Genomic DNA, 22,928 nt, shown 5'->3' on the forward strand with positions numbered 1-22,928 from the left:
GCGAGGGCGCGCATGAACCGAACGGCGCAGACGCCGGTCACCACTCGACACGCTCCCTGCGTGAGGCCACGCACTTACGTAACACAAGGCGGCCCTTACCCCCGAGGCGACCGCGTTCGGCGACGTCCCCTTCGTCTACAGCGTCTCCCTGTGCAGCTGATCTGCTTTCTGCTCGATGCTGGACGTGAGCTTTCCTTGAAGGCCTCGACAACTGGCCCTACGACTCCCTTTAATCCGCACGTCGTGGCATCGCAATGCTCGACCTCCTCCGCACGTATGCAGGGTGCCCCGCTTCTGGCCTCCAATGCCTATATCTTCCAAACAAAACGCTTCTAGTCTGTTGACGCACTCCCTCGCGCCCGCTCTTTCTGACGCGACATTCCCAGCTCTACCCCTCCGCAGACACCGTTGTCGTTCTCGATGCCCGTAAACTTCTCCTCATCCGCGCTCTTGCTTTCTGGCAAGTCTTCCCGGGCTCGCGCCACGTGAGCGACAGCATAAAGTGCCTGTCTGTCGACTCTTCAATGAAGCTCGTGCGTCCGCCCATCACACTGACGATCGAACATTCCTTAGGCATCCCCGCTATGTAGATAGTGGCTTCCATGGGCACACGTGTTGCTGCCTGGTCTCTCTCGGGAGTGCAGCAGGACGTTTGGCGCGTCCATTCCTCCCTCACCCTTCCAGGAGGGCATGACGTGAGTAGTTTGGACTGCAAATCTGGTAAATACTGCTATCTTGTGATTGTGTCGCTAGAAACGAATAGATCATCGTGTACCACATCAGGTTTGCTCGCCGTCGCTAGTCATAATTCTCTCTCCGTTTACACGTTGATCCTGGAAAATGACCTCCCAACATGGTTGAAGAAGTGGACCTGCGCGTACGTTTAGTCGTTCTATTACTCCTCGCCCCACAGCTTGATGAAAGCCTCAGCATCGCGACGCCCTCACGCGTCCGGTTCTCACCATCCTTGATGTACATGGCCACAACGTGCCAAGTGCGTTACTCCAATCCGCATTCCAATTCTCATTTTGACCAATGCGCAGCACGATAATGTAGTGCGCATATATTTAACTACCTCCGGCCGCCAGACCCAGGCCATCCCTCATCCGAGACCGGTCATCAATATCACTTGGCGCCAGTCCCAGGCCTCCAGTCGGTTCGTTCTATGTACACTATGCGTCACCTAACATTGCCGACATCCAACGCAGGGACGATCTCATCCTATACACCATTACTTCTGACTCGACTCTGCGGATATTCCTTCCCATCTTAGATTCGCCGCAGCACGTACAGCTGCATGCGACATTAGATCTCTTCTCGTCTCTCCCTCCTACAGTCCTTTCGCAAGCATCTTCCAATTCTGCAGATTCCAGTGTATTTTGGTTAGACAGAGAAATTATCGGAGACGCGCTCACCCACGCTGTACGCGATGTGCCTGATGCAGAGGATGCAAAAAGTCGGAGAGCAAGAGACATCAAGGAAGCGGGTTGGGACCTATTTCTTCGAGTTTTCTCTGACGGCTCTTTGGTCATTCGAGCTGTTGCAGTGAGTATAATATGTTGTCACCTCTCAATCGGCTAGAGCTTTTCCTCAGAATATAGATCGCCGGCCCCCGACCCTTCTCAAACAATTCACATTACTTCAGACGTGGCCCACGACCTTTCCTTCGCCCCCTTCCCACCTTTACATCCTCCCAAACCCTGGCGAGCCTACCCTGACCCTCGTGTCCTCATCTCCCCTCGCTACTTACTCCCTCAATCCGCTGAACTTTTTTGATGCGCGTTCGGATGGTTTAGAGCTATGCGCACAAGGCCTAGAGCGCGTCCAGGAAGAGGACTCGCATGTTCGTCGCTTTGTGCGCACGCCGGATGGGCAGGGCGTCGCCGTCGTGCGCGAGGACGGCGGCGAGGTGTGGACCGTGCACGAGCAGGGGTCAAAGCTTGTGCGTGAACTTCGGTGGGCAGCCGCAGACCATGTCGTCGTATTAAACAGAGGCAAGTTCAGCATTCTTCTTCGCCTTCGTAATGGTGAATCTTAATGCACTTGATAGGTCGCACTATTGCCACCTTCTCCAACGTTGATCATATTCTCACTCTTCACACCACGCCCACCACGACTCTCGCTCTTCCTTCTATCACGTCGTTGTTCTCTCTCCCCCCCTCGTCCGGCGAGCATGAGTGCATCTTCGGTGTCACGTCGGACACTACGCCGTCCATCCTCCACATTCATGCCACGCTCGAACCGGCACCGTCTCTGCACCTCTTATCGAATACCACGCTGCCCTTGCCCTCGCCGCCTGCGTTCATCCTGCCCGTCGATCCGATGGCGTGGAGCGGCAACGAGGGTGCAAACGGCGCGCACGATGTGCTGTTGAGCGTGGGCCAAGATGGGCAGCTGATGTTCTGGCTCCCCGACGAAAATCCTGGAAGGGGGTGGAGGAGCACAGGTCACGTAAAGACGGGGCGCGCGGGTATCACGCTTGCCCGGTGTAGTTCCGCGAAGAAGTCTGCCCTCGGTGCGCATATATTCAACGAGAATCGCTTGATTATGTTCTAATTTTCATTCGGTTCCTTTGAACCTTTCGACGTGCGCACGCATAGTTGTCCCGACCGTGGATGGCGAGGAGCTGACGATCTGGGATTCGAAAGAGTCCGAGTTCTCGTCCGGGCTGGAATACAAGATATTCCTCTCGTCGTCGGACCCGGTCAATGACCTGGACTGGAGCGCGACGCCTGACAGCCAGTCGATTCTTGCCGTCGGCTTCGCGCACCGCGTCGAGCTTCTCTGCCAACAGAGGATGACATATTTCGACGAAGACCCTGGCTGGGGCGTGATCCGGACGATCGACATCGAGAGGTGTGTTGCAGCCTGCTCTAGGCTGCTCGTACATGCGATCTCATAGCTCGCTTTCGCGCAGTTTGTTGCCGCATCCGATTAGTGATTCGATCTGGCTGGCGCACGGCTCGCTGCTCGTGGGCTCTGGCCATCAAATGGTCCTCTTCGGTCGATCGCCACAACCGCGACCCATCGAAAATGAGGAGCCTCCAGATAGCCTCTTCGAACACGTCGCACGGTTGAATGGTCCTCTAGGAGACTGTCATCCTCAGATGCTTCTCCAGTGCTTGCTGTGGGGTAAGCCTATCCTGTTGGCTCGACTGTATGCGCGCTATCTAAAGATGCTGCAGACAAAGTGGAGTTGGTCAAGGAGGTCATCGTCAACCTCGCGCAAGATCTCAAGAAAGTCCGAGCGATGGAGGCCGAGAGGTTCCATTCCACCAGCGTTCCAATTGACCATTTTTTGAGGATGGATCAAATCACCAGCGTACGTTTCGCGCCGATTATCTTACTCCCTAAGATGCTCACTCATCTACCCTCAGAGCAAAAGGAATCATCGCCGTCAATATTCGTCTCTATTTGCTATTCCAGATCAGAACGACGAGTATGGTGCAGACTTGCCAATGGTGTTCATGTCCTGACGCGTCGTTTGTAGACCGGACGATGAGAGCTTCTCACGATCACTGGTTGAGAAGCTGCTAGAAGAATTAGAAGCAAATCCTTTACCCCACCTCACGCCGAACGAGCACGCACACCTCCTTGTCCTTATTCAAACGACGCTGGAAGTGAGTGAACGGTATATCATCCAGACCCTTCTATTTTAAAATGCGTCTAGGTCGACGAGTCCCGCCGGGCCCTGGACGCGAACGGGTTGCGATATCTGATATCTATGCGGTCCTTCTACATACTCAATAGACGTGCGTCTGCGCCGAGCAGCCCTGAATCGAAAGGGGGCGTCGCGCGGCGCACCGGGCGTAGGGAGCGACTGCGGTTCAGAGATATGATCTGGGCATTTCATAGCGAGAGCCAGGGCCTGCTTCTATCCTCGTCCTCTGCAGCTTGCAATAACAAAATGACATGGTCAGATGCGAGGGCGCTAGGCGTGTTCGTGTGGCTCAATTCGCTGGAGATCATGGTATGTCCGTCGCACCCCCATCTCCCGCGAACACGAGTATAACAATTCATAGAAATCGCATATGGAAATCATTGCCCGGAATGAGTATATGGCTGGAGACGCTCGTGATCCTGTCGCCTGTTCGCTCTTCTATTTTGCGCTCGGGAAGTCCAAGCTCGTACATGGGTTGTGGAGGCAGGCTGCCTGGCACAAGGAGCAATCGGTCATGCTGAAGTTCCTGTCAAATAATTTCAGCGAACCCCGTTGGCAAACAGCTGCACTCAAGAACGCGTATGCCTTGCTCAGCAAACGCAGATTTGGTCAGCTTTCTTTTCGAATTTACTGCACCAATCAATATGTCTGACTTGGAAGTGCCTTCAGAATACGCGGCCGCTTTCTTCCTGCTCGGGGGAAGCCTCAAGGATGCTGTCAATGTCTGCATCAAACAGCTAGATGATTTTCAGTTGGCTATTGCCTTGGCACGGATCGTCGAACAAAGCGATGACGGGCCGATTCTCCAAGATATTTTGAACAATACTGTAGTCCCCGTCGCTTTCAGGAAGGGTAATCGCTGGCTTGCAAGTTGGGCGTTTTGGCTGCTTCATCGCCGAGATTTGTCTGTCAGGATACTCGTGGTACGTTTGACTGATGTGCACGATCAGTATACGAGACTGATTATGGTTCTTGATTCGCAAAGACACCCCTGCAAGACATCGCGAGTTCTCTTGACGTTCGTATCCTGGATATCGGAAGTCCACATTATGACGATCCCAGTCTGGCTCTGCTGTTCTCTCAGCTCAAGTCAAAGACGCTGCAGACTGCCAAGGGCACGAGCGAAATCTCAGGCCAGACCGAGTTCAATTTCGTGCTGCAAATAGCGAGGGTGTTCATCCGGATGGGTGGGGGTCCACTACTGTCCACCGTTCCTTCGCATTTACTGACAGAATTCGCGGTCTAGGGTGCCACGTTCTAGCATTGGACCTGGTCCGCTCCTGGTCCTTCGACAGACCTTCGACGGTCGTGCGCGAGCGTCCGGACGCCCCTCCCAGTCCCACATCTCCTCGTCGGCTGTTTGCCTTGGAACCCGCATTGCGCCGGCGGTCCTCAATCATGATCGACATGGATGTGTCGACCGCGCCTCCGACCCGAAGAGCCTCTCCCGAGCGTCGCGCCTTGGACGACGTCCCAGAAGTCGCTCCGAAGGCGCCCATTAAAGAGGAAAGCGACCTGTTTGCGCGGAAGGCGGGGCTGGGCAGCTTGATGAAGTCTGCGAAGGAACATGTCCAAGTACCGGAGTTCGACGCGAGCGCATTCTTCTGACCACCTTTGTTCGTATCCTACTCGATCCTGTCTCCTATTTTCCTCAGAAAAGATATCAATTCGCGACACGAACGAAGAGATAAGATGTCATGTATGCTAAGGTTTGGTATTTCTCGTCGAATGATTGTACAAATTTCATGTGTTGGGTGTTACTGCCGGATCCAAGACGCGATACACAAAAGCCGATTAGGAAGAGTAAAAGGGGGTGAAGTTCCGTTAATCCGTCATTAATCTACTCGTCAAGGCTCTGCTTCGACCTCGCGCTTCTTCAGGACGAGGTCCGACCCCACGACCCTCTTCCAGACGTCCTGGACATCCTCGACGACGGTCTCGAAGTGGGATGTCGCGTCGTAGGAGCGCGTGATGTAAATGTTATCTGCCTTGCCATCAGACGTAGGCGCATACAGGGGCGTGACGGAAACGAATCTGGAAGCAGATGAGGTCAGTCAACTGAGACGCGTGAGTGATAGCTGATCGATCGTACTTGTCGATGAGGGGTCCAAGCAGGGAAAGGCCGAGTTGAATCTCATTCTCAGGGGCACTCGTCTCGACGATTGTGCTGACGATCGCGACGTAGACGTCCTTGGCACAAACGTTGTGGGTGGAAGAGACCATGGCGATGTAAATATCTGTCGACGGCTTAGTCAACGGGAATCGTTATCGAGCCAGAGACCACGCACCATTTTTACGGCCAACCTGGTTCTGGGGGATGATGATCTGGACACTGTCCGAGTCATCCGTGCCAGGAATGGGGTGGTTGAGGAGACATATGGCGCGGATGACCTTCCGCTCTTCAACTACGCGGACCTTGCCACCATCCAGGCTCCCCGCGCCGAAGTAGCTGGGGTCTCCGATAACCTGCTTCGCTTTGACGGTCTCAGTGCCACTGCGAACGCCGACGAACTTGCCGTCCGCGTCGGTCACAATCTCGTCGATGTGCTTGTCGAGCATGTAGGTGCCCCCGTAGATAGCCGAGAGACGCGCGAAGGACTGGGGAAGTTCGCCGAGGCCGTAAAGGGGGTAGATGTAGGGAGATTTGCCATAGCGGGCCATGGATGAAGTGTAGAGAACGATGCGATCGTAGGCTGGACGCGCAGGTTTGTTGATATAGCTGGCAAGGATTAGCATAAGCGTGATGCATGAAACCTATGAAGAACCTACTCATCATCGAGATAGAGAGCCATAGCATGTCCGATGAAGTCCTGTGTACCGGGCTCCAGCCCGAACTTTTCATACACGCTCTTCATGCTATCCTTGTCAAGGTCGATCCCTTCAATGAAAACTCATGAATGACGAGCATGGCTATATTAGACAGTGGTGACATACCCTGGTGAGTAGCGGGATCCTCGTCTTTCCAGCCTTGCAAGAACTCGAAGAATTTCTTCGCCCTGCGCTTTTCGAACAGGCCCATAAGGGGGCTCTTCACCGCCTCCATCTCCGTACTCGGGACCTTGGAGATCTTGCCCTCGCGGTACACGTAGCTGCCTGCGATCTGCTTGAACTCAAGGTAGCGAGTGACATCGGTGTGGACAAGGATCTTGGTGAGCTCGCCCGAGGCGATGATGAACTTGGGGATGAGATCGACGGCGTAATCTCTGTCACGTCCGAGGTTGGTGGGAGGGGTCTGATCCTTACGGAATTTACGGTAGAGCTATATATGACGTGCGATATTAGATGACGATTGAAGGGGATTGTGATTCTACACGAACTTGAGTCAGGTTCAGACTGGCGCTATCACCACCATAGTAGTCGTTCCTGTCCATGTGCAGGACCTTCTTGCCCTCGACAGACAAGAGACCAGACAGGATACATTCCGTCAACCCAGTGCCCAGAACAACAACCTAGCAGCGATCATGTTTAGTTTCGAGCTAGGTAACGGCATCGGAACAGACTTTACATCGTATTCTTCATCCATGGTAGCAAGCGGTGTTCGTACGGGAGGTTAGGGATAAGACAAGTGATGAGAGACAGCAAACACGCTGTTGCAATACGCGAAGCGGCTCTATAACTATCGATTGAATTCCCCACGTGCCGGTGGCTGAACTTTGCGCAGGTCAAATATTGCTTCAACCAGCCTAGGCGAGCAATGCACTGTTGTTCATCTCTAAATTGTCATACATTGGGAGTTGATATCGGTATATCAATATATCGACAGGTGAGATTATATCCGAAAGGGTCTCCATACCCCATCCCGCGATCCAGGATCATACTGTCAACAAATCCAAAAAGACATTCTGTCAAGCGACCTCATCATGCGTCAGTATTGCAATCAGTTTTCAACCTCTTGGCGTCGTGAGCTGAGAAATATTCAGGAGAGAATCGCCGTTTGATTGGACCATTCCGATTTTGAGCAGAGCGTTTCTCAGATCGTCTTTGATATCTTTTGACATGCTTCAGGATGTCTGAAGAGTCGGGATGATGAGTACACTTCGAAGATAGACGCAACTATAGACGTACCTTTTTTCCTTCTGGTAAAATAATTGTTCCAGGCCTTGTCGGATCTTTGAGGGTACTGAGAGTTAAGCTCCATGTTACCGACTTGCATCACAGTTTCCGACGCAGAGAATTATGACGCACTCTCTGACTTAGATCCTCCCATTTTTCCTTGTAGGACATCTCCTCCCAGTCAGGGTGTGAAGCTACCCATTTCGCAACCATCCGCATGTCCGTGTCCGTGAAGGCTGATCTCGCCTCGCCCATCTGCGCTAGATCATCATCCGTTGATTCTAGATCTGAAGGGTCGTCATCTGAGGGGTCATAATCTGGACCATTCTCCAAAGATTCTTCCACAGTCTCGTCGTCGTCGTCGGATATCTCTATGGTCTTATCGGACCCGTTCTTGTATGCTTTATTTGTATCTTCCGTAAGAAGTACATTCCCGATTACTTGAGCCCACGATGATTCAGTGTGATGAGAAGCCTTAGGTATGGTCTGTGAGTGTTCTCAGAAGTGTGGAAACAGATTGGAACTTACCCTTGCGGCTAAACGTTTGGCCAATTCAGCCTTACTCAGCGTCGAATCACGACTGAGAGCCCAAGCCATGTATTTGTTGAGATATGTCTTATCCTTGGGCGTGAACGGACGTCGGGTCCCAGACTGCCAAAACAGGGCAGGGCCAATATCAGCTGGGGGCGATGGTTCATGGGATGGTACCCTGGGAGTGATCGCTGAAGTAGAAGCTGTTGGTATCGATGGGCTAGCCATCAAGGATTCACTTGAAGTCGGTTGGCTGCGAGCCATATCCGAAGGCGGGTTCATAGATCCAGGCACTCGACGATTGCACTGCCTAGGACTGGACGAGCTCCCAGCCTGAGGAGCAGAGCTAGAATGATTGAGATGGGGCAGCTTCCTTCTAGCAGTCTGCAAGCTAGTATTGGTATCCTGCCCAGATGGAGGAGTAATGATAGGCTTCTTCACACTATGGTTAACAGGTTCGGATGCAGGTCCGTTTGACAATTTGGATACGAGACTGTTGATATGATGGACATTTTCCAAGTAATAATCTTTCCATTGATCAGCTGTGTGGTTATTGACCTGAATGGAATAGTGAGATATTGAGGCTAAATGGCGTCGCGAGCGAGGGTGCTCACCCCGTTCAAGCTTTCTAGCGATTGCCTGTAATTGATTCCTTTCCCTGATGACGCGTGCAAAGCATGCACTAATATATCCTTGTCATATGGAGACTGGCCAACAGGCACTGGCACAAAAGCCAGCTGAGGAAAGCTCATTCCTAGTTACAATAATCTGTTGGACGATGTAGCGACATGATGCACCATCACCTACCAGTCCACGAGATATTGCCTTGTGCTTGTGCAAACAAGTTAGGAAACTGGAACGCGAGCATTGCTAGGGCCTGAGCTTGAACCGCCTGCGCCTGCGCCTGAGGGCTCTGCGGAAAGGCCGGATTAACGGGAACACTAGGCACGGCTGGATTCTGCTGAGCCGCTCCATTGATAGGCGGAGTGCTGTTATTCATGGCCGACGAGGGTGCGATGGTAGACGACTCGCTCGCCCCGAGGGCCTTCTCAGGCTCGTGGTGAGCATCGTCACGATGGATTCCCACAGTAGTCCGAGTTGAGGCGCGCCACCCGGCAATCCTCTTCCCTCGCGCCGCGATGCCGGCACCCCGTGGGGTACCCGACGCCGTATTTAACGGTTAGTCTTTAGAACGTGAGCACTCCCTTGCACCTTCGCTCGTTCGCTTTCTCATGTCGTCGTCTCGGTTATCCCATCTGCGAACAGCGCACCTTCGCTCTTATGCAACCGCAGCATCGCGGGCTCCTCTGAGCGGCCTCAGCGCTGCTGCTCGTCCAAAGGCCGAACAGATCTCGAAGGAGTGGAAGGGAACAAGTGCCGCCGGCCACAACACGAAGAATTTCATCGGAGGAGAGTTTGTCGAAAGTAAGGCTACAAAGTGGATTGACGTCCTAGATCCGGTTCGTATCGCTCGCTTCTCATCTGCCCCCCTTCGGAGCATCTGTTTGACCCGTCACGTCAGTCAACCCAAACATTACTCACCCGTGTTCCCGAGACAACACATGCCGAATTCGAGCAAGCAGTCGATGCCGCCTCTCGTGCATTTAAGACGTGGAGCAACACCAGTGTGCTCACTCGTCAGAGATTCGTGCTGGAGTGCGCCGCGTCTTCCTCCCGCCCGGCAAAGTTTGTCGCTGACAGCCGGGTAGATTGCAGCGTCTTATTCGTGAAAATGCGGACGCTCTTGCCTCCAGCATCGTTCTCGAGCAGGGGAAAACGTTGCCAGGTAGAGCGGTATAGTATCAGTGTCGTGTTTAGTACGCTCACAAACCTGTTTGGTATCAGATGCTCATGGCGACATACTTCGAGGTCTTCAGGTAGTAGAGCATGCTACTAGCGCACCTTCGTTGCTCCTCGGTGAGAAGATTGAAGGTGAGAGCCGCCTCGTTGAGATACTCAGCATCTTGTCGCCATAACTCAGCTGAAATTCGAATTCAGTCAGTAAAGACATGGACACTGAAGTGCGCAAAGTCCCATTGGGCGTTACTGCATCGTGAGCCCGACCTGCATTCATCTACAATTTCCCGTACCTTGACTCTCTATTGCAGCATAGCTCCATTTAACTTCCCTGCGTGAGCACTTCTGCCTCCTCAATCAGCACCCGTCAGACCTAAAACACCAGCTGGCAGGATGATCCCGTTATGGTCCATCCCCATGGCCACAGTGACAGGCAACACGCTTATTTTGAAGCCCTCGGAGCGCGATCCCGGAGCTGCCATGATCATCGCGGAACTCTGCGAGCGTGCAGGCCTCCCTCCCGGCGTCGTGAATGTCGTTCACGGCACTGTGCCGACCGTGAACGCCATCTGTGACCATCCTGCCATTCGCGCTATCAGTTTTGTGGGCGGTGACCGCGCGGGGAAGCACATTTACGATCGGTATGCGCGCGCTAATACACCAATATCAGAATGTGCTAAGTCTGATGATTTTCAGGGGCACGCAGAATGGGAAACGCGTGCAAGCTAACATGGGTGCAAAGAATCACGCCGTCATCATGCCTGATGGTATGTTCGCAATATTTAGTTTCTTCAGAGATCTCATTGTCTTGTCCGGGTACATTCAGCTAACAAGAACCATGCATTGAATGCTATTGTCGGTGCTGCTTTCGGAGGTACAGGGTCACTACATGTCTCGGACCTTGAATGCTCAATATCGTCTGACGAATAGCTGCCGGTCAACGATGCATGGCCATCTCTGTTGCCGTTCTTGTCGGTGACGCCCAGACATGGCTACCGGATCTATCGCAACTTGCTCAGAAACTAAAGGTTAACGGCGGTTTCGAGAAAGAAGCTGATCTGTGAGTACCTTTACCGAGTGAGACGATTCTCCGAGTTGAGATGATGCCCTCAGTGGACCTGTGATCTCACCTGCCGCAAAACAGAGGATCCTTGGGTTGATCGGCTCCGCAGAGGAAGAAGGCGGCAATATCTATCTTGACGGCCGCGACATCAAAGTACATGGCTATGAGCATGGCAACTTCATAGGCCCAACGATCATCGAGGCAGGCGTTGGAATGAGGTGCTACAAGTGAGTTATCCTAATCATGCTGATACAGCGATTCTGATTCAACTGCAGCGAAGAGATCTTTGGCCCAGTTCTGGTAGTTCTCAAGGCGAACACCCTTGACGAGGCCGTCGAGCTGATCAATGCCAACCGCTACGGGAACGGCACAGCTATCTTCACGCAGTCAGGCGCGACTGCTCGGAAGTTTGAGCACGACGTCAACGTCGGACAAATCGGCATCAACGTTCCAATACCCGTGCCGCTCCCTATGTTCTCTTGGAGCGGGAACAAGGTACGTAGCGATGCTCATAATTATACGCACACGAGCAATTTTTTAATCGGATCTGAACGTACAGGGTAGCGTCTTGGGTGACCTCGGTTTCTACGGAAAGAGGTGTGTTTCATTGACGCTCTCTTTGGAGATCCTGTTGAATCATTTTTTCGTAGTGCCTTCGAGTTTTATACTCAGAAGAAGGTACGTTCTCTAGGCCAAGCTCGCTTGCGCATACCATCTGACTTGTGTGGAACAGACCACGACCAGCCTCTGGAAGTCGGAAGACGCTATCGCAACGAAAGCATCTGTGAACATGCCAACGCATCACTGATCGGAATGCATCCGTCGGAAGTATGAGCATCTTGTACAATAACCGGGCTCGTTTTAGGATGGAACATGGAGCACCATTTCGGTCCTGTATGCTTGGCCGACTTGAGTAGCATACAATATCAGGTATATTGGCGTTAGCGCCCATAATCTACAGGTTGGCAGCCTTGTTGCTTTCGCCTTGTTTACCGACGACCTCATCGAGGAATGCATTGGATAGCCTCTCACACTGATGAAAGACGGCTTCGAAGTTTTTCTGCGTGAACGGGGCGGATTATCATGTGTCTGGCCGCTAGTATGGCTGAGCGAAAGCCGGGACTCACGATGTTGCCGTAGTAAGGATCATCGATGCGTTTGCCGTCTAAATACGAGCCCCAGAGCTTGACTTCAGCGGTGGCGTAGCCTGGCTTATCGCGCAGGAGATTGCGCAGGTTGTTCTCGTCAGCCGCAAGGATGTGCGTGAACTTTCGATAGTCCTCCGGCTGGACCTGACGCGCCTCGTGCGAGATGGGGACGCCAAACTGGATGACAATAGATTTCGGTCGATATAAGCATGCCAATTGTCCCGATGATACGCATTCCCCACTGTTGTACAACGCTCACCTTCTTACACGTCGCTGTTGAACTGGAACGGCGCGTCGGCATGAGATCGGGAAGGATTCAAAGTAAGACATACCGCTCGTCAGGCTCCTCACCGACATGATACCCTGCTGTGCCCGCGCTATCGACGGTGATGTCGATGCCGCGCTCGGACGCGACGTTTCTCAGGACTGCCTCCCCGATGGGGGAGCGGCAGATATTGCCGAGGCATACGACCAGCACGTTCAGAGTCATCGAATCGGCGGAATGATCGCGTACGCTGAAGCGGCCTCGTTGCAGCTGCTATAAAAGGCAACTGCTCTTGTCACCAACGTTCAGCTGCCTTGCAATGCCGTCTCCTCCCATCCAGTTGTTCCTCACTACCATAGCCTCTCAGCCAGCACTCCGGCAACGTCAAGGTAAACCTGATGCCCTCTTGCAGTGTTCGTCGCTATGAATGACTGGGAACCTGTTGTCGTCGCTCAACTGCCAATGATGAGCAGAGTACATTCTCCGCATCCTTCAAGTCAAGAAGATCCCGTTCATCTCGTATGACCTGGCGTCGGACGAAGATGCCAAACGGCTCTGGAAGCGAAAGGCGCCTTTAGGTGAGCAGACAAGTGTAATTATGGCCGACTGCCACTCAATGCATCGGCGGATCCTTCGGTCACTTCACAGACAAACAGCAGTTGCCGGGAATCCTTGTCGGAGGAAAGTTCCCTGGCGTACGTCCCTGTAACCATGGCCGCGTTTCATGTCCCTCACTGACCCTCTTTATCAGACGTTCACCGACTTGTGTGTCTCACTTCATCCTTCGCTCGGGGATCCTTCGAGCTCATGTGGCATCTTTCCTCTAGCGAGGAAGCCGTCGAATATGACGAGCTGGCCACCTTTCTCCGTCTGAATGAGCCTTATAATCCCGCCGTTGAAGAAGATCGTCCTTTGCTTCGTGAACAGCCTATCGGCGTACCCGGCGCATCATCTCCCTCCCAGATGGCAAAGCCCGAGCACAGGGCCGCATTCAATGCCAGCCCTTCGCCGTCACCGCTGCGTACCAAGACGTCTGCTGCAGATGTGCGCAAGCGAGACGAGGCCGAATTCGATGTCGGCCAGGAGCTCGTCGGGTACGGGTTGCAGGGCCTCAAGGTCACACACGATGATCTCCTGAAGCTGGTGCAAGATTTGGGATTAGAAGGTGATGATGCCGGAGATCTGGTTCAGGGCTTGAGCGAGATGACTGTGAAGGATAAGAAGAAGGGAACAGGTAAGGCAGAGAAGGAGAGCGTCCAGGCAGAGGAAAGGAAAGGTGCAGCAGACACTCAAGACTCGCCACAAATCAAAGTGGAGACAGCCGGGGTGAAGGGTGAAGCAAAGCAGGCAACGACGCCGGCGAATACTGCTAAGACAAGTGTGGTCGATGTCCCCGTCTCAGAGACATCAACATAACGCACTTCAGTCCACCGATACCTTGGGTCTTAGGTTACTATTGTTCTGCGGACATCTAATGCCAGCTTTCAGTCGTTTTTTCGGATGTATATATATATATATGTGGTTGTATAGATACTCTAACCATCGACACTAGCAAATCATCCGGATAAAAGCACGATATCAGAGTCTGGAGATGGAGGGCATCTTCACCTCCGAACCCCCATCAAGTGTGATGGTGGCGCCATTCACGAAAGCGCCTGCGCGACTGGAGAGGAACAGGGTCGTCCCTGCTATGTCTTCTGGTGTTCCAATTCGATAGAGCGGGACCGAGTCTAAGATGATGTCTTTCAAAGTAGCGAGAGTATGGGCCATCACTGCGGAGAGAAATTCGTTATGATCCGAGTGGGAGCGAGTCAACATAGTACATACTCTTCGTCTCAAATGGACCGCATGCGATCGTATTGCTGGTGATGCCCTCAACGCCCAGTCGGCCAGCAAAATGACGGCTAAGATGGTGCAGAGCTGCTTTCGAAGAGGAGTACGCGTAGGTCTCGTGGTTTGGAACCCCAAGTCCTTCTACAGAGCCGATCTATCAACAGGACCCTGTCAGTTATACGATAGGCGAAGTATAGTAAGGAGGAGACTCACATTGATTATACGCGCGGGATCCTTGTATGAGCCATCTACCTTTCCACCTTGCTGGGCGGCAGCCCGGAGGAGCGGTAAGCACTTCTGCGTGAGCGTGAATACACGCTGCAGATTGAGCGTCATGACCTTGGTAAAGCTGTCATCCTGATATGATGGTGAGCATCAAGGATGCTGAAGAACGAGACTATATCTCTAGCAACGAGGCGCGCACCGGGTACTCGTCGATGCCCGCACCCCACACGGCTCCTGCATTGTTGACGAGGATGTGAAGCGCCTTCTCCCGCTTTGAGATTTCGCTCACAAGACGCTCGACCTCGGAGAGCTTCTGCATATCCGCCGGAATGGGAATGCACTGCCCTGGGCCGAGGGCGTTCAGCTCGTCTGCCGTGCCATTGCAGTCTTTGACGGAGCGAGAGCTGATGTACACTTTGACACCGTTCTTAACAAACCCAGTAGCGATCTGCTCACAGGGAATGTCAGTGACCAAGGAACTTCCCAGGAGTCAGACACAGGTACACTGCCACTGCCTTGTGCAGAAAGTGGAGAACGTACCATCTTGCCAATGCCCCTGCTCCCACCGGTCACTAGAGCGACCTTTCCCTGAACTCCAAATAGTTTTACTGCGTCGAACTCGCTCATATCGGGCCAACAATGAGCGTCGTTGAGTTGAGGAATAGATTATGGGGACGAGGAGGTATAAGTATGCTGTGGAGGGCCGGTAACGGATAACTAACAGCCGGAAGTGGGGAAGCGGGGAAGGAGCTCGCGGAGACTGAATGCAGTTGTTTCAAATATGCGACGGTAAACGGAATGGCTCCAACAAATCATGTTCAGAAACGACAGAACATATTAGTCAACGACAAAAGCGTGAGTGTAGGATATCATGAGCAAGCGAGAAAACGAAAGCTGATACAGATACAAAAGAAGGAAACTCGAGAACACGAAAACAAGGGCGATAAACTACGAAATACGGGACACCAAAACAAATGACAAAAATGCGAATAGCAAGCTAGACTACTCGTCCTCTTAAGCCCCAGCTAGATTGAATTTACCAGATCTCGATAAGTACAAGAGGAGATTTGCGGCCTCCTCTCTCATCGGCATGTTGATATCCTTCGGCAACACGCATATGGCTCGAGGACATTCGCTCACGAGGACCGCTCTTGGGGGTAAAGGGTGCCCGTAATTCTCCCGCAGTGGCATGGAAGGAACAGACTGTTGCGCTGCGAGAGTGCGTGCTTGTGTGCTTCGTAACACTCTATGTTCAGTCTGGATCTTCTCCTGGGTCATCTTGGCCAACATTTCGACGACCGTCGCCTCCAACGCAGCTAGATAGACGTTGTCCTCTCCCGGTGACGCTTTTTTGACTTTCTGTCTCTCATTCACGAACCAAGTATCGAGCTTCGTCTTCTTCCTGGATATAGTCTGTCAGGTGGATAAGTAGTGTCATGATTAAGCTTGCGACGTACATTTCAAACTCTCGGCAGATTGCAGCCTTTTGATCAACAGAAGGATGTTGATTTAGTGCAAAGGATGCACGTAATATTTCGAGCGGAGCGCCACGAATGGGTATGCCTTTCTGTGCGTCCTTGCGGACGGAAGCCTTAGCTTTGGCTTTCGAGGTGGCCACGGCAGCGGTCCGAGTCCCTGCGCCTTGCTTTCGAGTACGATGAGACACCATGTCACAAGGATAAAAGAGAAATGTGCTGTGCTAAGGGGATTGAGACAGAGGGGAGGTCAATGACCCGAAGACCCGTCGGTATCTGGCCTTATAACGGACAAGGACAAAAGAGACTGCCACATTGGTGAAAGCCACAGCCAAAGCCACATCCATGTCCACGCGATCACGACGCGACTGATGGTGGCGGCCTCTGAATCTTGGGAATCGTTGCTTTGTCCATGGCCACAAGCATTGTCCTAGACATACCACTTCCGGGCGCCGCCACGGCGTTATCGATCGGTTTCGGTCCAGGCTGCCGGAGCCCTTCAAACAGTCGCATTGACTCGAGCCGGGTTGACCCGGTATGTATCCCTCAGCAAGGGGGCCACTTGCAGGCGTTGTGACTTGAGAGTCGCGCGTCCTCGAACTGAAAGAGCTACTTTATACGACTGACGCTGTATTGCATACCTGTACAAAAACATTACAAATGATGGGACCGCAACACTTGGCCGTATACATCTAACTTAGAGAGGATCACAGGTCAACACAATCTTCCACACTATGATGCATATAGAGGGAAGAAACCGACAAAAAAATATCAGTCCGAGCCCGAATCTCGTTGCAAGCGAGAGCGGCGACGGCGAAGCGGTGTTGCAGAGGTACCCTCTTCGCCAATCGGAGCAGAAGTATCATCCTATGGAGGGAGACGGTAGAGCATGTCACTAGAGTGTGAGCTCTTTGGACTGAAAATCAAGTGGTTGATGGGCTTACATCACGACTACGTCCCAAACTTTTGCTCCTTCTCGAGGATCTCTTCTTCTTGACGCGCCATCCTGGCTCTTGCTTGATGTTCGAGACACGCTCCGACTCGACTCCATCGTAGTCCCACCTGAGTGAAGGGAGAAGACATGCTGCCAACACGGCCAAGGAGCAGAGCAGGAATGTCGCTGCTGCGATGTTCCCGAACATGAAAGGATACCGAGATATCAGGCCGCTACATTTCACATCGTTAATCAAAAGCATGTCAAGATAGGATTTCAAACAACGCACCGGATGCCTTTATGTCGCACTGTCCCGGATACCGATGCTGACAAAACACTCAATTCGCGACCCTCTCCTGAGCCAAGACTCCTCCAGCTGTCTTGCCTCCCAATTTCAACCCTGGCCACGACATGGCTGTGGCCAGTGACATACGACTTCAAAAACTGGACTTCGATCGCAACGGTCCTCCTCTTCGAGGAGACGAAAGGTATCCAGGATGACGTCGGAGGAAGGATCATGGACTATGCGATCATCAGCTTCCCGCCATACACACAAGATACGACTCACAGGTCGTCGGGTTGTGACTATTGTCTTGTTTGAAGTCGTAGACAAAGTTAACGTGCTCATGAAATTTCCAAGATGGAAATTCGACTCTATCGCCGGAACATCGAGGCGAAGTGTGAAGTCGTATGGTTGAACGGCACTCAATGTGGGCAACGATACTTCAGCATACGGTGGGAGTCCATCCCTATGATTTGGGCAGCTATTTAGCACATAGCAGACCGATATTATAAGAGGGGCATCACCCATATTGCAGGTACAATGGGACCTCCCAACCAACCGCAACAGAACGCCATACGTATACCCCAGATAGACCTGATAGCAGGATGAGGAAGGGAACGAGGAGTAGACATATTGCTAGAGGAATGAGCTGTGGGGTAATGGGTCGAACTGTGCGAATGGCAAGTCCAAAGGCGCGTTCGAACGGGAATGAGAGGATTCTCCATACGAATGACGAGAATTGTGACAGCAGACTTGATGGAGCGGTCTGATTCTGTCTTGGCCTCAGTTTAACAGCATCTGGGCGGTCTGCCATCCTGGCTGTCGACCCTTGTGCTCAGGAGAGACGGCCCAACGCTGCAGAGTACGGCGTCGGAAAACATGCGCGTGGTCAGATACGTCACTTCGATCGCGATCTCTCGGGGTCCCTCAGCTGCTTCAACGATGTCCACCATCAAGCACCTACTGGGCTCGTCCCCCGCTTCTTCTCAGCTTTCGAATTACCTGACAGAAATCTCGTCTGCTTCTGCATCCACTTCTGCCCTTGTTCCTGAAGTCAAATCGTATCCCGACGCAGTGTACTTCAACTATCATGCTCTTGGACTCAGCTTACTCTTCACACCGATCAACGGCTACAAGCCCAAGTCAGGACTGTCCAGAAATCAACTGAATGAAGAAAACCTAGTTTTAGATGGAATTGACATCTACAATATGCCCCAAAAACCTGATTCCCCCGACGATAGCTCGGACAATCGCAACAAATCGGCGACCGCTCCTGCATATACCACCTACCCCATATCACCCATCACTCTCGCGGTATCCCCAGAAAGTAAAGACGGAACACCACTCCCGTCTTCCATCTCGATTGAACCCAATACCACGGGTAAGGATTTTCTTGTTATGCTTGGTGAGCCGGACAGGAAGGGTGGTGGAGCTGGTCCTTCCTCAGGCAGTATTCAGATTTGGTTGGAGTGGTCGAAGAATGGGATCATGGTCGAATTTGGTGGCGATGAGAGTCGGGGTCCACAGGCATGGGAGAGAGGGAAGGATGCTGTGTGGAAGGTTCTCTCGATCTTTCAACCGAAAGCAGAATGAAGGTATGTCACAGAATTGTACTATTGGCCCTGAAAAACCAATCTATATAATGCGTAGAACACTATACGCAGATACACCACTATATGGCAACATATCCAATCGTCTACCATGATACATTGACGGGCGCGTCGACCCAGGCCTTGGCGGTCAGTCTCGTGTGTCTCTTTTATCAAAAGCGAATTCATTGGCTGGCGTCAGCCTTCCGTACGAGCGTGTACAGCACTAAGTACGAGCGCTTTCAGGCGTCGGCCCTGATGGCACTTTCTTGCATCTCAAATGCCTCCGGATGTCGGTATACACAGTGTCTCTTGCATGTGGACTCAGGTCTTAGTTATGAACGCTCTGATGACGGTGTTGGATAGTGAATTTAGGCAGCTGACCCTGCATTCTCCCGCACTCCGCATTATCTGCCACCTAGTACCACTTTAGTCAAGATTTCGTCTATTCATGTGATTCTTGAATGGAGCTTCGCATGCCACCAGATGCCATCTCAAGGAAGCCACTATAAAATAGACGCACGCTCGAACGTTGAGTCTTGACATCACTACTCGGAACACCAATGGCTGCCCCATCCTCTTTGACGACTCTCGACCTAAGCGGCCAATATGTCATGGTATGTATCTTCAGAAACACAGTCAGATCAATAGACGGGTATTGATGAACTCGCAGAACAAGTCGTTGAGTGACTCTACCGATGAGATCCTCAGACTGCAGGGCGTTAGCTGGTTCACACGCAAAGCGATCGGAATCGCTACGCTCACACTCTCCGTGAAACATTACAAAGACGACGCCGGTGTCGAGCACATCGACATCGACCAAACCATTACCGGAGGTATCAAAGGCACCACGGAGATCCGCGTCCTCAATTGGGAAGCTAGAGAGCATGAAGATCATATATTTGGGTTTGTCGTCGGTCGGTCGAGAAGAATAAGGGTGGAAGACATCGAACACGAGTTTTTGAGGGTCGGTTGGTTACCAGATACCACGGAGCATGGCGCCGTCAACTCGTATGTAGAGAGCGATACTCCCAAGAGCGGGACATCGTGGACAGCTGAACAGGTGAGCATATGTCTGGCCCGGTCTTTATCGAATTGTCGAATCTGACCAACACGGTGGTGCCTCCGCCAGATCTGGGGGTTCGAGGAAGTCAACGGAGAGCGGCGGTATGTCAGGCACATCAGGTTCATAGGCCCTGGAGGTGAAAACATCCAAGCACGATTGGTGTATGATTACAGTGCGTATCTGTCCTCTGTACGTCTTGACTACACTCACAACCATAACAGATGGGCCTGCTTGAGAACATGCCACTAAGATTAAGATTGAACGTCGCGAGCTGTAACTTGTAATGTGTATTCCAATTGTGGATATGTAAACGTGCTTGTTCTTGGACGTCCTTCTGTCGCTTCTTTGTGCTTCGCCTATACGCGTCCGATTTGCTTGACCGATGTCAAGTTTTCTTCTCGAGAAAAGTCCCCAGATAAGTTCCAAAACGGGTCTGATTTGTGCTTCTAAACCCTCGGCATCTTTGGATCCGGGATCGTCTGGTTGCGGCCTGACCAATGCCGCGACTCTCCTAAGTTCTCGCTCATCGTGTCATGTGCTCAGACCTAGAAACCTGCTAATTCACCACGATGGAGGCCAATATGAGCTCCAGCACACTTCAAAGGCACTCCGACCATCTTTCATCCGGGCGTCAATCTACTAAATCACCGGCAGAGCAAGAATTCATTCTGGGAATCCCGAACACAGAGTGTGCCACGCAGCCACGGCTACCCTGGTACACTCGTCTGGAGAAAAGCTTTGCTATCAGACATCCTAGCTTGTACCAGAAGTACTCTCGCATCGCTCATTATGTGCGAGGCCCTAGGCCGAAGGTCGAGCTGCCAGGTTCGTAATATAACTTCTGCTCAATTCACACTGTTTGTGAGACCGATCACAGAGTCCAAGCCATGGCTTCAATTCAGCATAAGACGCCATGGACAGGTGCTGAGTCTCCCTCTCGAGACTCATCTAATCCGCGCGACACACCCGCTCACCTCCCCATGGATTCTACTTATTTTGGGAGCAGCCTGGATCATCGGCATGGCATTCTTCTCCCGCGCACAGTCTTTCCAAACACCGGCAGACTCTTTCATCTCATGCACATCCACATACTGGGCAGCCAACAATGGATGTGGATTAGATGGATCGTCCTGTGCCCCGTTCGAAAATTCAACTTTCAATTTTCGGTGTCCGGCGCAGTGCGCTCCTGTCGTCCTACAAAACCCTAGGACGGTAGGCAACGAACAGATCGTTTTCAAGCCCCTGATCGTTGGAGGCGGTGATGACGATGAGACGTATCGAGGGGACAGTTTTATCTGCGCTGCAGCTCTACAAGCGTACGCACGGCTCCGTTCCTTATGAGTCCTGGTCCGCTGCTCACATCTACAGACAAACAGCGGCTTGATCAGCAATTCTAGGGGAGGCTGTGGTACCGTCAACCTCGTCGGAAGCTACACAAATTTCTTACCTCGCACGGCCAACGGCTTGAGCTCCATCGGCTTTCCTTCGGTATTCCCACTGTCCTATCGTTTCTCAGAATCCCCTCCATTTGCGCACTGCTCCGACATGCGCAACGAAGCGCTCGTTATGAATGTCATCGTCACCACGATCCTATTTATGGCCTTGCGACCAAAGCCTATCATTCTTTTCTGGTGCTTGGTCTGCATCGGTTACTGGCACATCACACTATTTTCGCAACCTCGCAGCAACCCGCCCGATCTCGCTGACGGGTTTGGCACATTCCTTCCCACACTATTCATCTGTTATGCACTCTGGCGCTTAGCGATCCGCTTTGTTTTGCCTGTATTCGCGACCAAGATGCCTCTAGAGGGCGCGGTTTGGTTCCTTGGGCCGTATTGGGTCACGGTACTCACCAATCTGACCACGGACAAGATTCCCATTGACCGCTTGACTGCTGCTGACATCAAAGCACAACCAGGCGGTTTGATAGCTTTGATCATCATCATCGTTGTTTTACTTGTAATCGTCATCAATCAAGTACGCGTCATACGAAAGACCGGCTGGTTGCCGTACTATCTTGGCTGGTACATCCTTGGCGGACTTGTGACACTCGTGCTGGCCTTACTCCCGACATTGAATCTTCGGATTCATCACTACTTTTTGGCGATGGTCTTGATGCCCGGAACGGCATTCCCCACCAGATTATCTGCCCTATATCAGGGATTTTTATTAGGAATGTTTCTCAATGGCGCAGCTGCTTGGGGCTTCGACTCCATTCTACAAACCGCGGCGCAGGTAAGCATATGCGACAATAAAGATCACATTCATCTCTTAACGAGCTCGTCCTGAAAGCTTATACGAGATGCGCCTTTGGGCACCGATCTTCCATCGTTTGCCACCAACTCATCCACCTTCAACGCATCGATGTCTTTGCAAAACCAGACCATCTTTTGGTCGGCTCTGCCAAGTGGCGAAGGCTGGGATGGTTTCTCGCTCCTCGTAGATGACGTGGAGCGTTATGTTGGGGTCGCTTTGAACTACTCCTTAGCAAGCTTACAACTCGGCATACCCCATTTCTTCCGGATAGCCGTAAGAAGTATCCTTGACCTTCCTTGTGCTTTTGAGCTAACGGGTGCATCCGTTGGCAGTTTACAGATTCTGGGGCAGTGGGGGATTATACGATGCCTGCGACTCTATGGCCAAATGGGACGTGGACGGACCCACTCCCCGGGCCTTCATGAACAGTCTACTGCCGGAATATTTATAAGTTTTGGACATATTGTCGTACTTAGGTACAATGTAGCTGTTGATAATGGAGGATGTGTGATCACGCTCAGTAAAAACGGAAGTCAAGTGAACGTCATGTCCAGTCACGAAACTGGGCTTTTGTCATGTATCCGTCAAGAACGTGGCGCAAAAAGTCATGCAAAAGTCATAAACTTCTAAAATTGCACACGACTTTTACACGACTTTTGCACCGCTTTCTTGACGGATACATGACAAAAGCCCAGTTTCGTGACTGGACTTGAATTTCTGTTTTTACCGAGGATCACGTGGCAACTGCC

General features: G+C 52.1%; 12 protein-coding genes across 12 annotated transcripts; 6 read left to right on the forward strand and 6 right to left on the reverse strand.

Moving 5' to 3' along the window:
• Positions 1-254: 254 nt before the first annotated feature.
• Positions 255-5,269, forward strand: HETIRDRAFT_413295 (uncharacterized protein; the record flags this gene model as incomplete). Its single annotated transcript, XM_009542610.1, has 19 exons — positions 255-335; positions 387-533; positions 591-720; positions 784-877; positions 931-994; positions 1,044-1,156; positions 1,209-1,545; positions 1,595-1,994; positions 2,051-2,515; positions 2,601-2,856; positions 2,918-3,132; positions 3,186-3,322; positions 3,378-3,439; positions 3,491-3,620; positions 3,671-3,970; positions 4,023-4,269; positions 4,331-4,584; positions 4,647-4,848; positions 4,908-5,269. The coding sequence occupies 19 exons, from the start codon at positions 255-257 to the stop codon at positions 5,267-5,269; spliced, it is 3,996 nt and encodes a 1,331-aa protein (XP_009540905.1).
• A 31-nt stretch (positions 5,270-5,300) lies between these two features.
• On the reverse strand, positions 5,301-7,232 carry HETIRDRAFT_377642 (uncharacterized protein). The gene is made up of 7 exons (XM_009542611.1): positions 7,167-7,232; positions 6,979-7,110; positions 6,596-6,920; positions 6,431-6,539; positions 5,950-6,380; positions 5,754-5,898; positions 5,301-5,695 (listed from the first exon to the last, which is right to left on the reverse strand). Exons 1-7 carry the CDS (start codon positions 7,182-7,184, stop codon positions 5,509-5,511), a joined length of 1,347 nt encoding a protein of 448 aa, XP_009540906.1. The 5' UTR covers positions 7,185-7,232; the 3' UTR covers positions 5,301-5,508.
• A 130-nt stretch (positions 7,233-7,362) lies between these two features.
• Positions 7,363-8,188, reverse strand: HETIRDRAFT_431469 (uncharacterized protein). Its single transcript, XM_009542612.1, has 2 exons — positions 7,727-8,188; positions 7,363-7,671 (listed from the first exon to the last, which is right to left on the reverse strand). The coding sequence occupies exons 1-2, from the start codon at positions 7,812-7,814 to the stop codon at positions 7,520-7,522; spliced, it is 240 nt and encodes a 79-aa protein (XP_009540907.1). The 5' UTR covers positions 7,815-8,188; the 3' UTR covers positions 7,363-7,519.
• Positions 7,814-9,245, reverse strand: HETIRDRAFT_306287 (uncharacterized protein; the record flags this gene model as incomplete). Its single annotated transcript, XM_009542613.1, has 4 exons — positions 7,814-8,188; positions 8,243-8,803; positions 8,860-8,999; positions 9,053-9,245. The coding sequence occupies 4 exons, from the start codon at positions 9,243-9,245 to the stop codon at positions 7,814-7,816; spliced, it is 1,269 nt and encodes a 422-aa protein (XP_009540908.1).
• Positions 9,246-9,477: 232 nt separating this feature from the next.
• HETIRDRAFT_305451 (uncharacterized protein) lies at positions 9,478-11,913 on the forward strand (the record flags this gene model as incomplete). Its single annotated transcript, XM_009542614.1, has 15 exons — positions 9,478-9,705; positions 9,768-9,901; positions 9,955-10,031; positions 10,091-10,177; positions 10,244-10,298; positions 10,354-10,377; positions 10,435-10,683; positions 10,739-10,809; positions 10,869-10,916; positions 10,973-11,102; positions 11,156-11,332; positions 11,381-11,600; positions 11,665-11,702; positions 11,756-11,783; positions 11,839-11,913. 15 exons carry the CDS (start codon positions 9,478-9,480, stop codon positions 11,911-11,913), a joined length of 1,641 nt encoding a protein of 546 aa, XP_009540909.1.
• A 180-nt stretch (positions 11,914-12,093) lies between these two features.
• HETIRDRAFT_30753 (phosphotyrosine protein phosphatase) lies at positions 12,094-12,749 on the reverse strand (the record flags this gene model as incomplete). The annotated part of the gene is made up of 4 exons (XM_009541988.1): positions 12,586-12,749; positions 12,513-12,534; positions 12,233-12,430; positions 12,094-12,165 (listed from the first exon to the last, which is right to left on the reverse strand). Coding segments are annotated over exons 1-4 (450 nt in total), but the record flags the coding sequence as incomplete, so codon positions are not given.
• An 88-nt stretch (positions 12,750-12,837) lies between these two features.
• Positions 12,838-13,738, forward strand: HETIRDRAFT_114260 (uncharacterized protein; the record flags this gene model as incomplete). Its single annotated transcript, XM_009542615.1, has 6 exons — positions 12,838-12,907; positions 12,992-13,096; positions 13,167-13,213; positions 13,270-13,283; positions 13,346-13,683; positions 13,710-13,738. 6 exons carry the CDS (start codon positions 12,838-12,840, stop codon positions 13,736-13,738), a joined length of 603 nt encoding a protein of 200 aa, XP_009540910.1.
• Positions 13,739-14,015: 277 nt separating this feature from the next.
• Positions 14,016-15,212, reverse strand: HETIRDRAFT_30755 (uncharacterized protein). Its single transcript, XM_009541989.1, has 5 exons — positions 15,117-15,212; positions 14,776-15,024; positions 14,565-14,708; positions 14,346-14,505; positions 14,016-14,290 (listed from the first exon to the last, which is right to left on the reverse strand). Exons 1-5 carry the CDS (start codon positions 15,201-15,203, stop codon positions 14,097-14,099), a joined length of 834 nt encoding a protein of 277 aa, XP_009540284.1. The 5' UTR covers positions 15,204-15,212; the 3' UTR covers positions 14,016-14,096.
• A 1,909-nt stretch (positions 15,213-17,121) lies between these two features.
• Positions 17,122-17,947, reverse strand: HETIRDRAFT_240515 (uncharacterized protein; the record flags this gene model as incomplete). Its single annotated transcript, XM_009542616.1, has 4 exons — positions 17,122-17,218; positions 17,275-17,507; positions 17,554-17,734; positions 17,793-17,947. Coding segments are annotated over 4 exons (666 nt in total), but the record flags the coding sequence as incomplete, so codon positions are not given.
• A 263-nt stretch (positions 17,948-18,210) lies between these two features.
• On the forward strand, positions 18,211-18,861 carry HETIRDRAFT_447578 (uncharacterized protein; the record flags this gene model as incomplete). Its single annotated transcript, XM_009542617.1, has 1 exon — positions 18,211-18,861. The coding sequence occupies one exon, from the start codon at positions 18,211-18,213 to the stop codon at positions 18,859-18,861; it is 651 nt and encodes a 216-aa protein (XP_009540912.1).
• Positions 18,862-19,420: 559 nt separating this feature from the next.
• On the forward strand, positions 19,421-20,158 carry HETIRDRAFT_166472 (uncharacterized protein; the record flags this gene model as incomplete). The annotated part of the gene is made up of 4 exons (XM_009542618.1): positions 19,421-19,474; positions 19,531-19,920; positions 19,990-20,095; positions 20,145-20,158. 4 exons carry the CDS (start codon positions 19,421-19,423, stop codon positions 20,156-20,158), a joined length of 564 nt encoding a protein of 187 aa, XP_009540913.1.
• A 553-nt stretch (positions 20,159-20,711) lies between these two features.
• Positions 20,712-22,679, forward strand: HETIRDRAFT_30759 (uncharacterized protein). The gene is made up of 5 exons (XM_009541990.1): positions 20,712-20,748; positions 20,801-21,239; positions 21,300-22,158; positions 22,216-22,452; positions 22,512-22,679. Exons 2-5 carry the CDS (start codon positions 20,944-20,946, stop codon positions 22,602-22,604), a joined length of 1,485 nt encoding a protein of 494 aa, XP_009540285.1. The 5' UTR covers positions 20,712-20,748; positions 20,801-20,943; the 3' UTR covers positions 22,605-22,679.
• The last annotated feature ends 249 nt before the right edge of the window (positions 22,680-22,928 follow it).

This window comes from Heterobasidion irregulare, assembly GCF_000320585.1.
Source record: "Heterobasidion irregulare TC 32-1 unplaced genomic scaffold scaffold_01, whole genome shotgun sequence".
Taxonomy (NCBI): Eukaryota; Fungi; Basidiomycota; class Agaricomycetes; order Russulales; family Bondarzewiaceae; genus Heterobasidion; species Heterobasidion irregulare.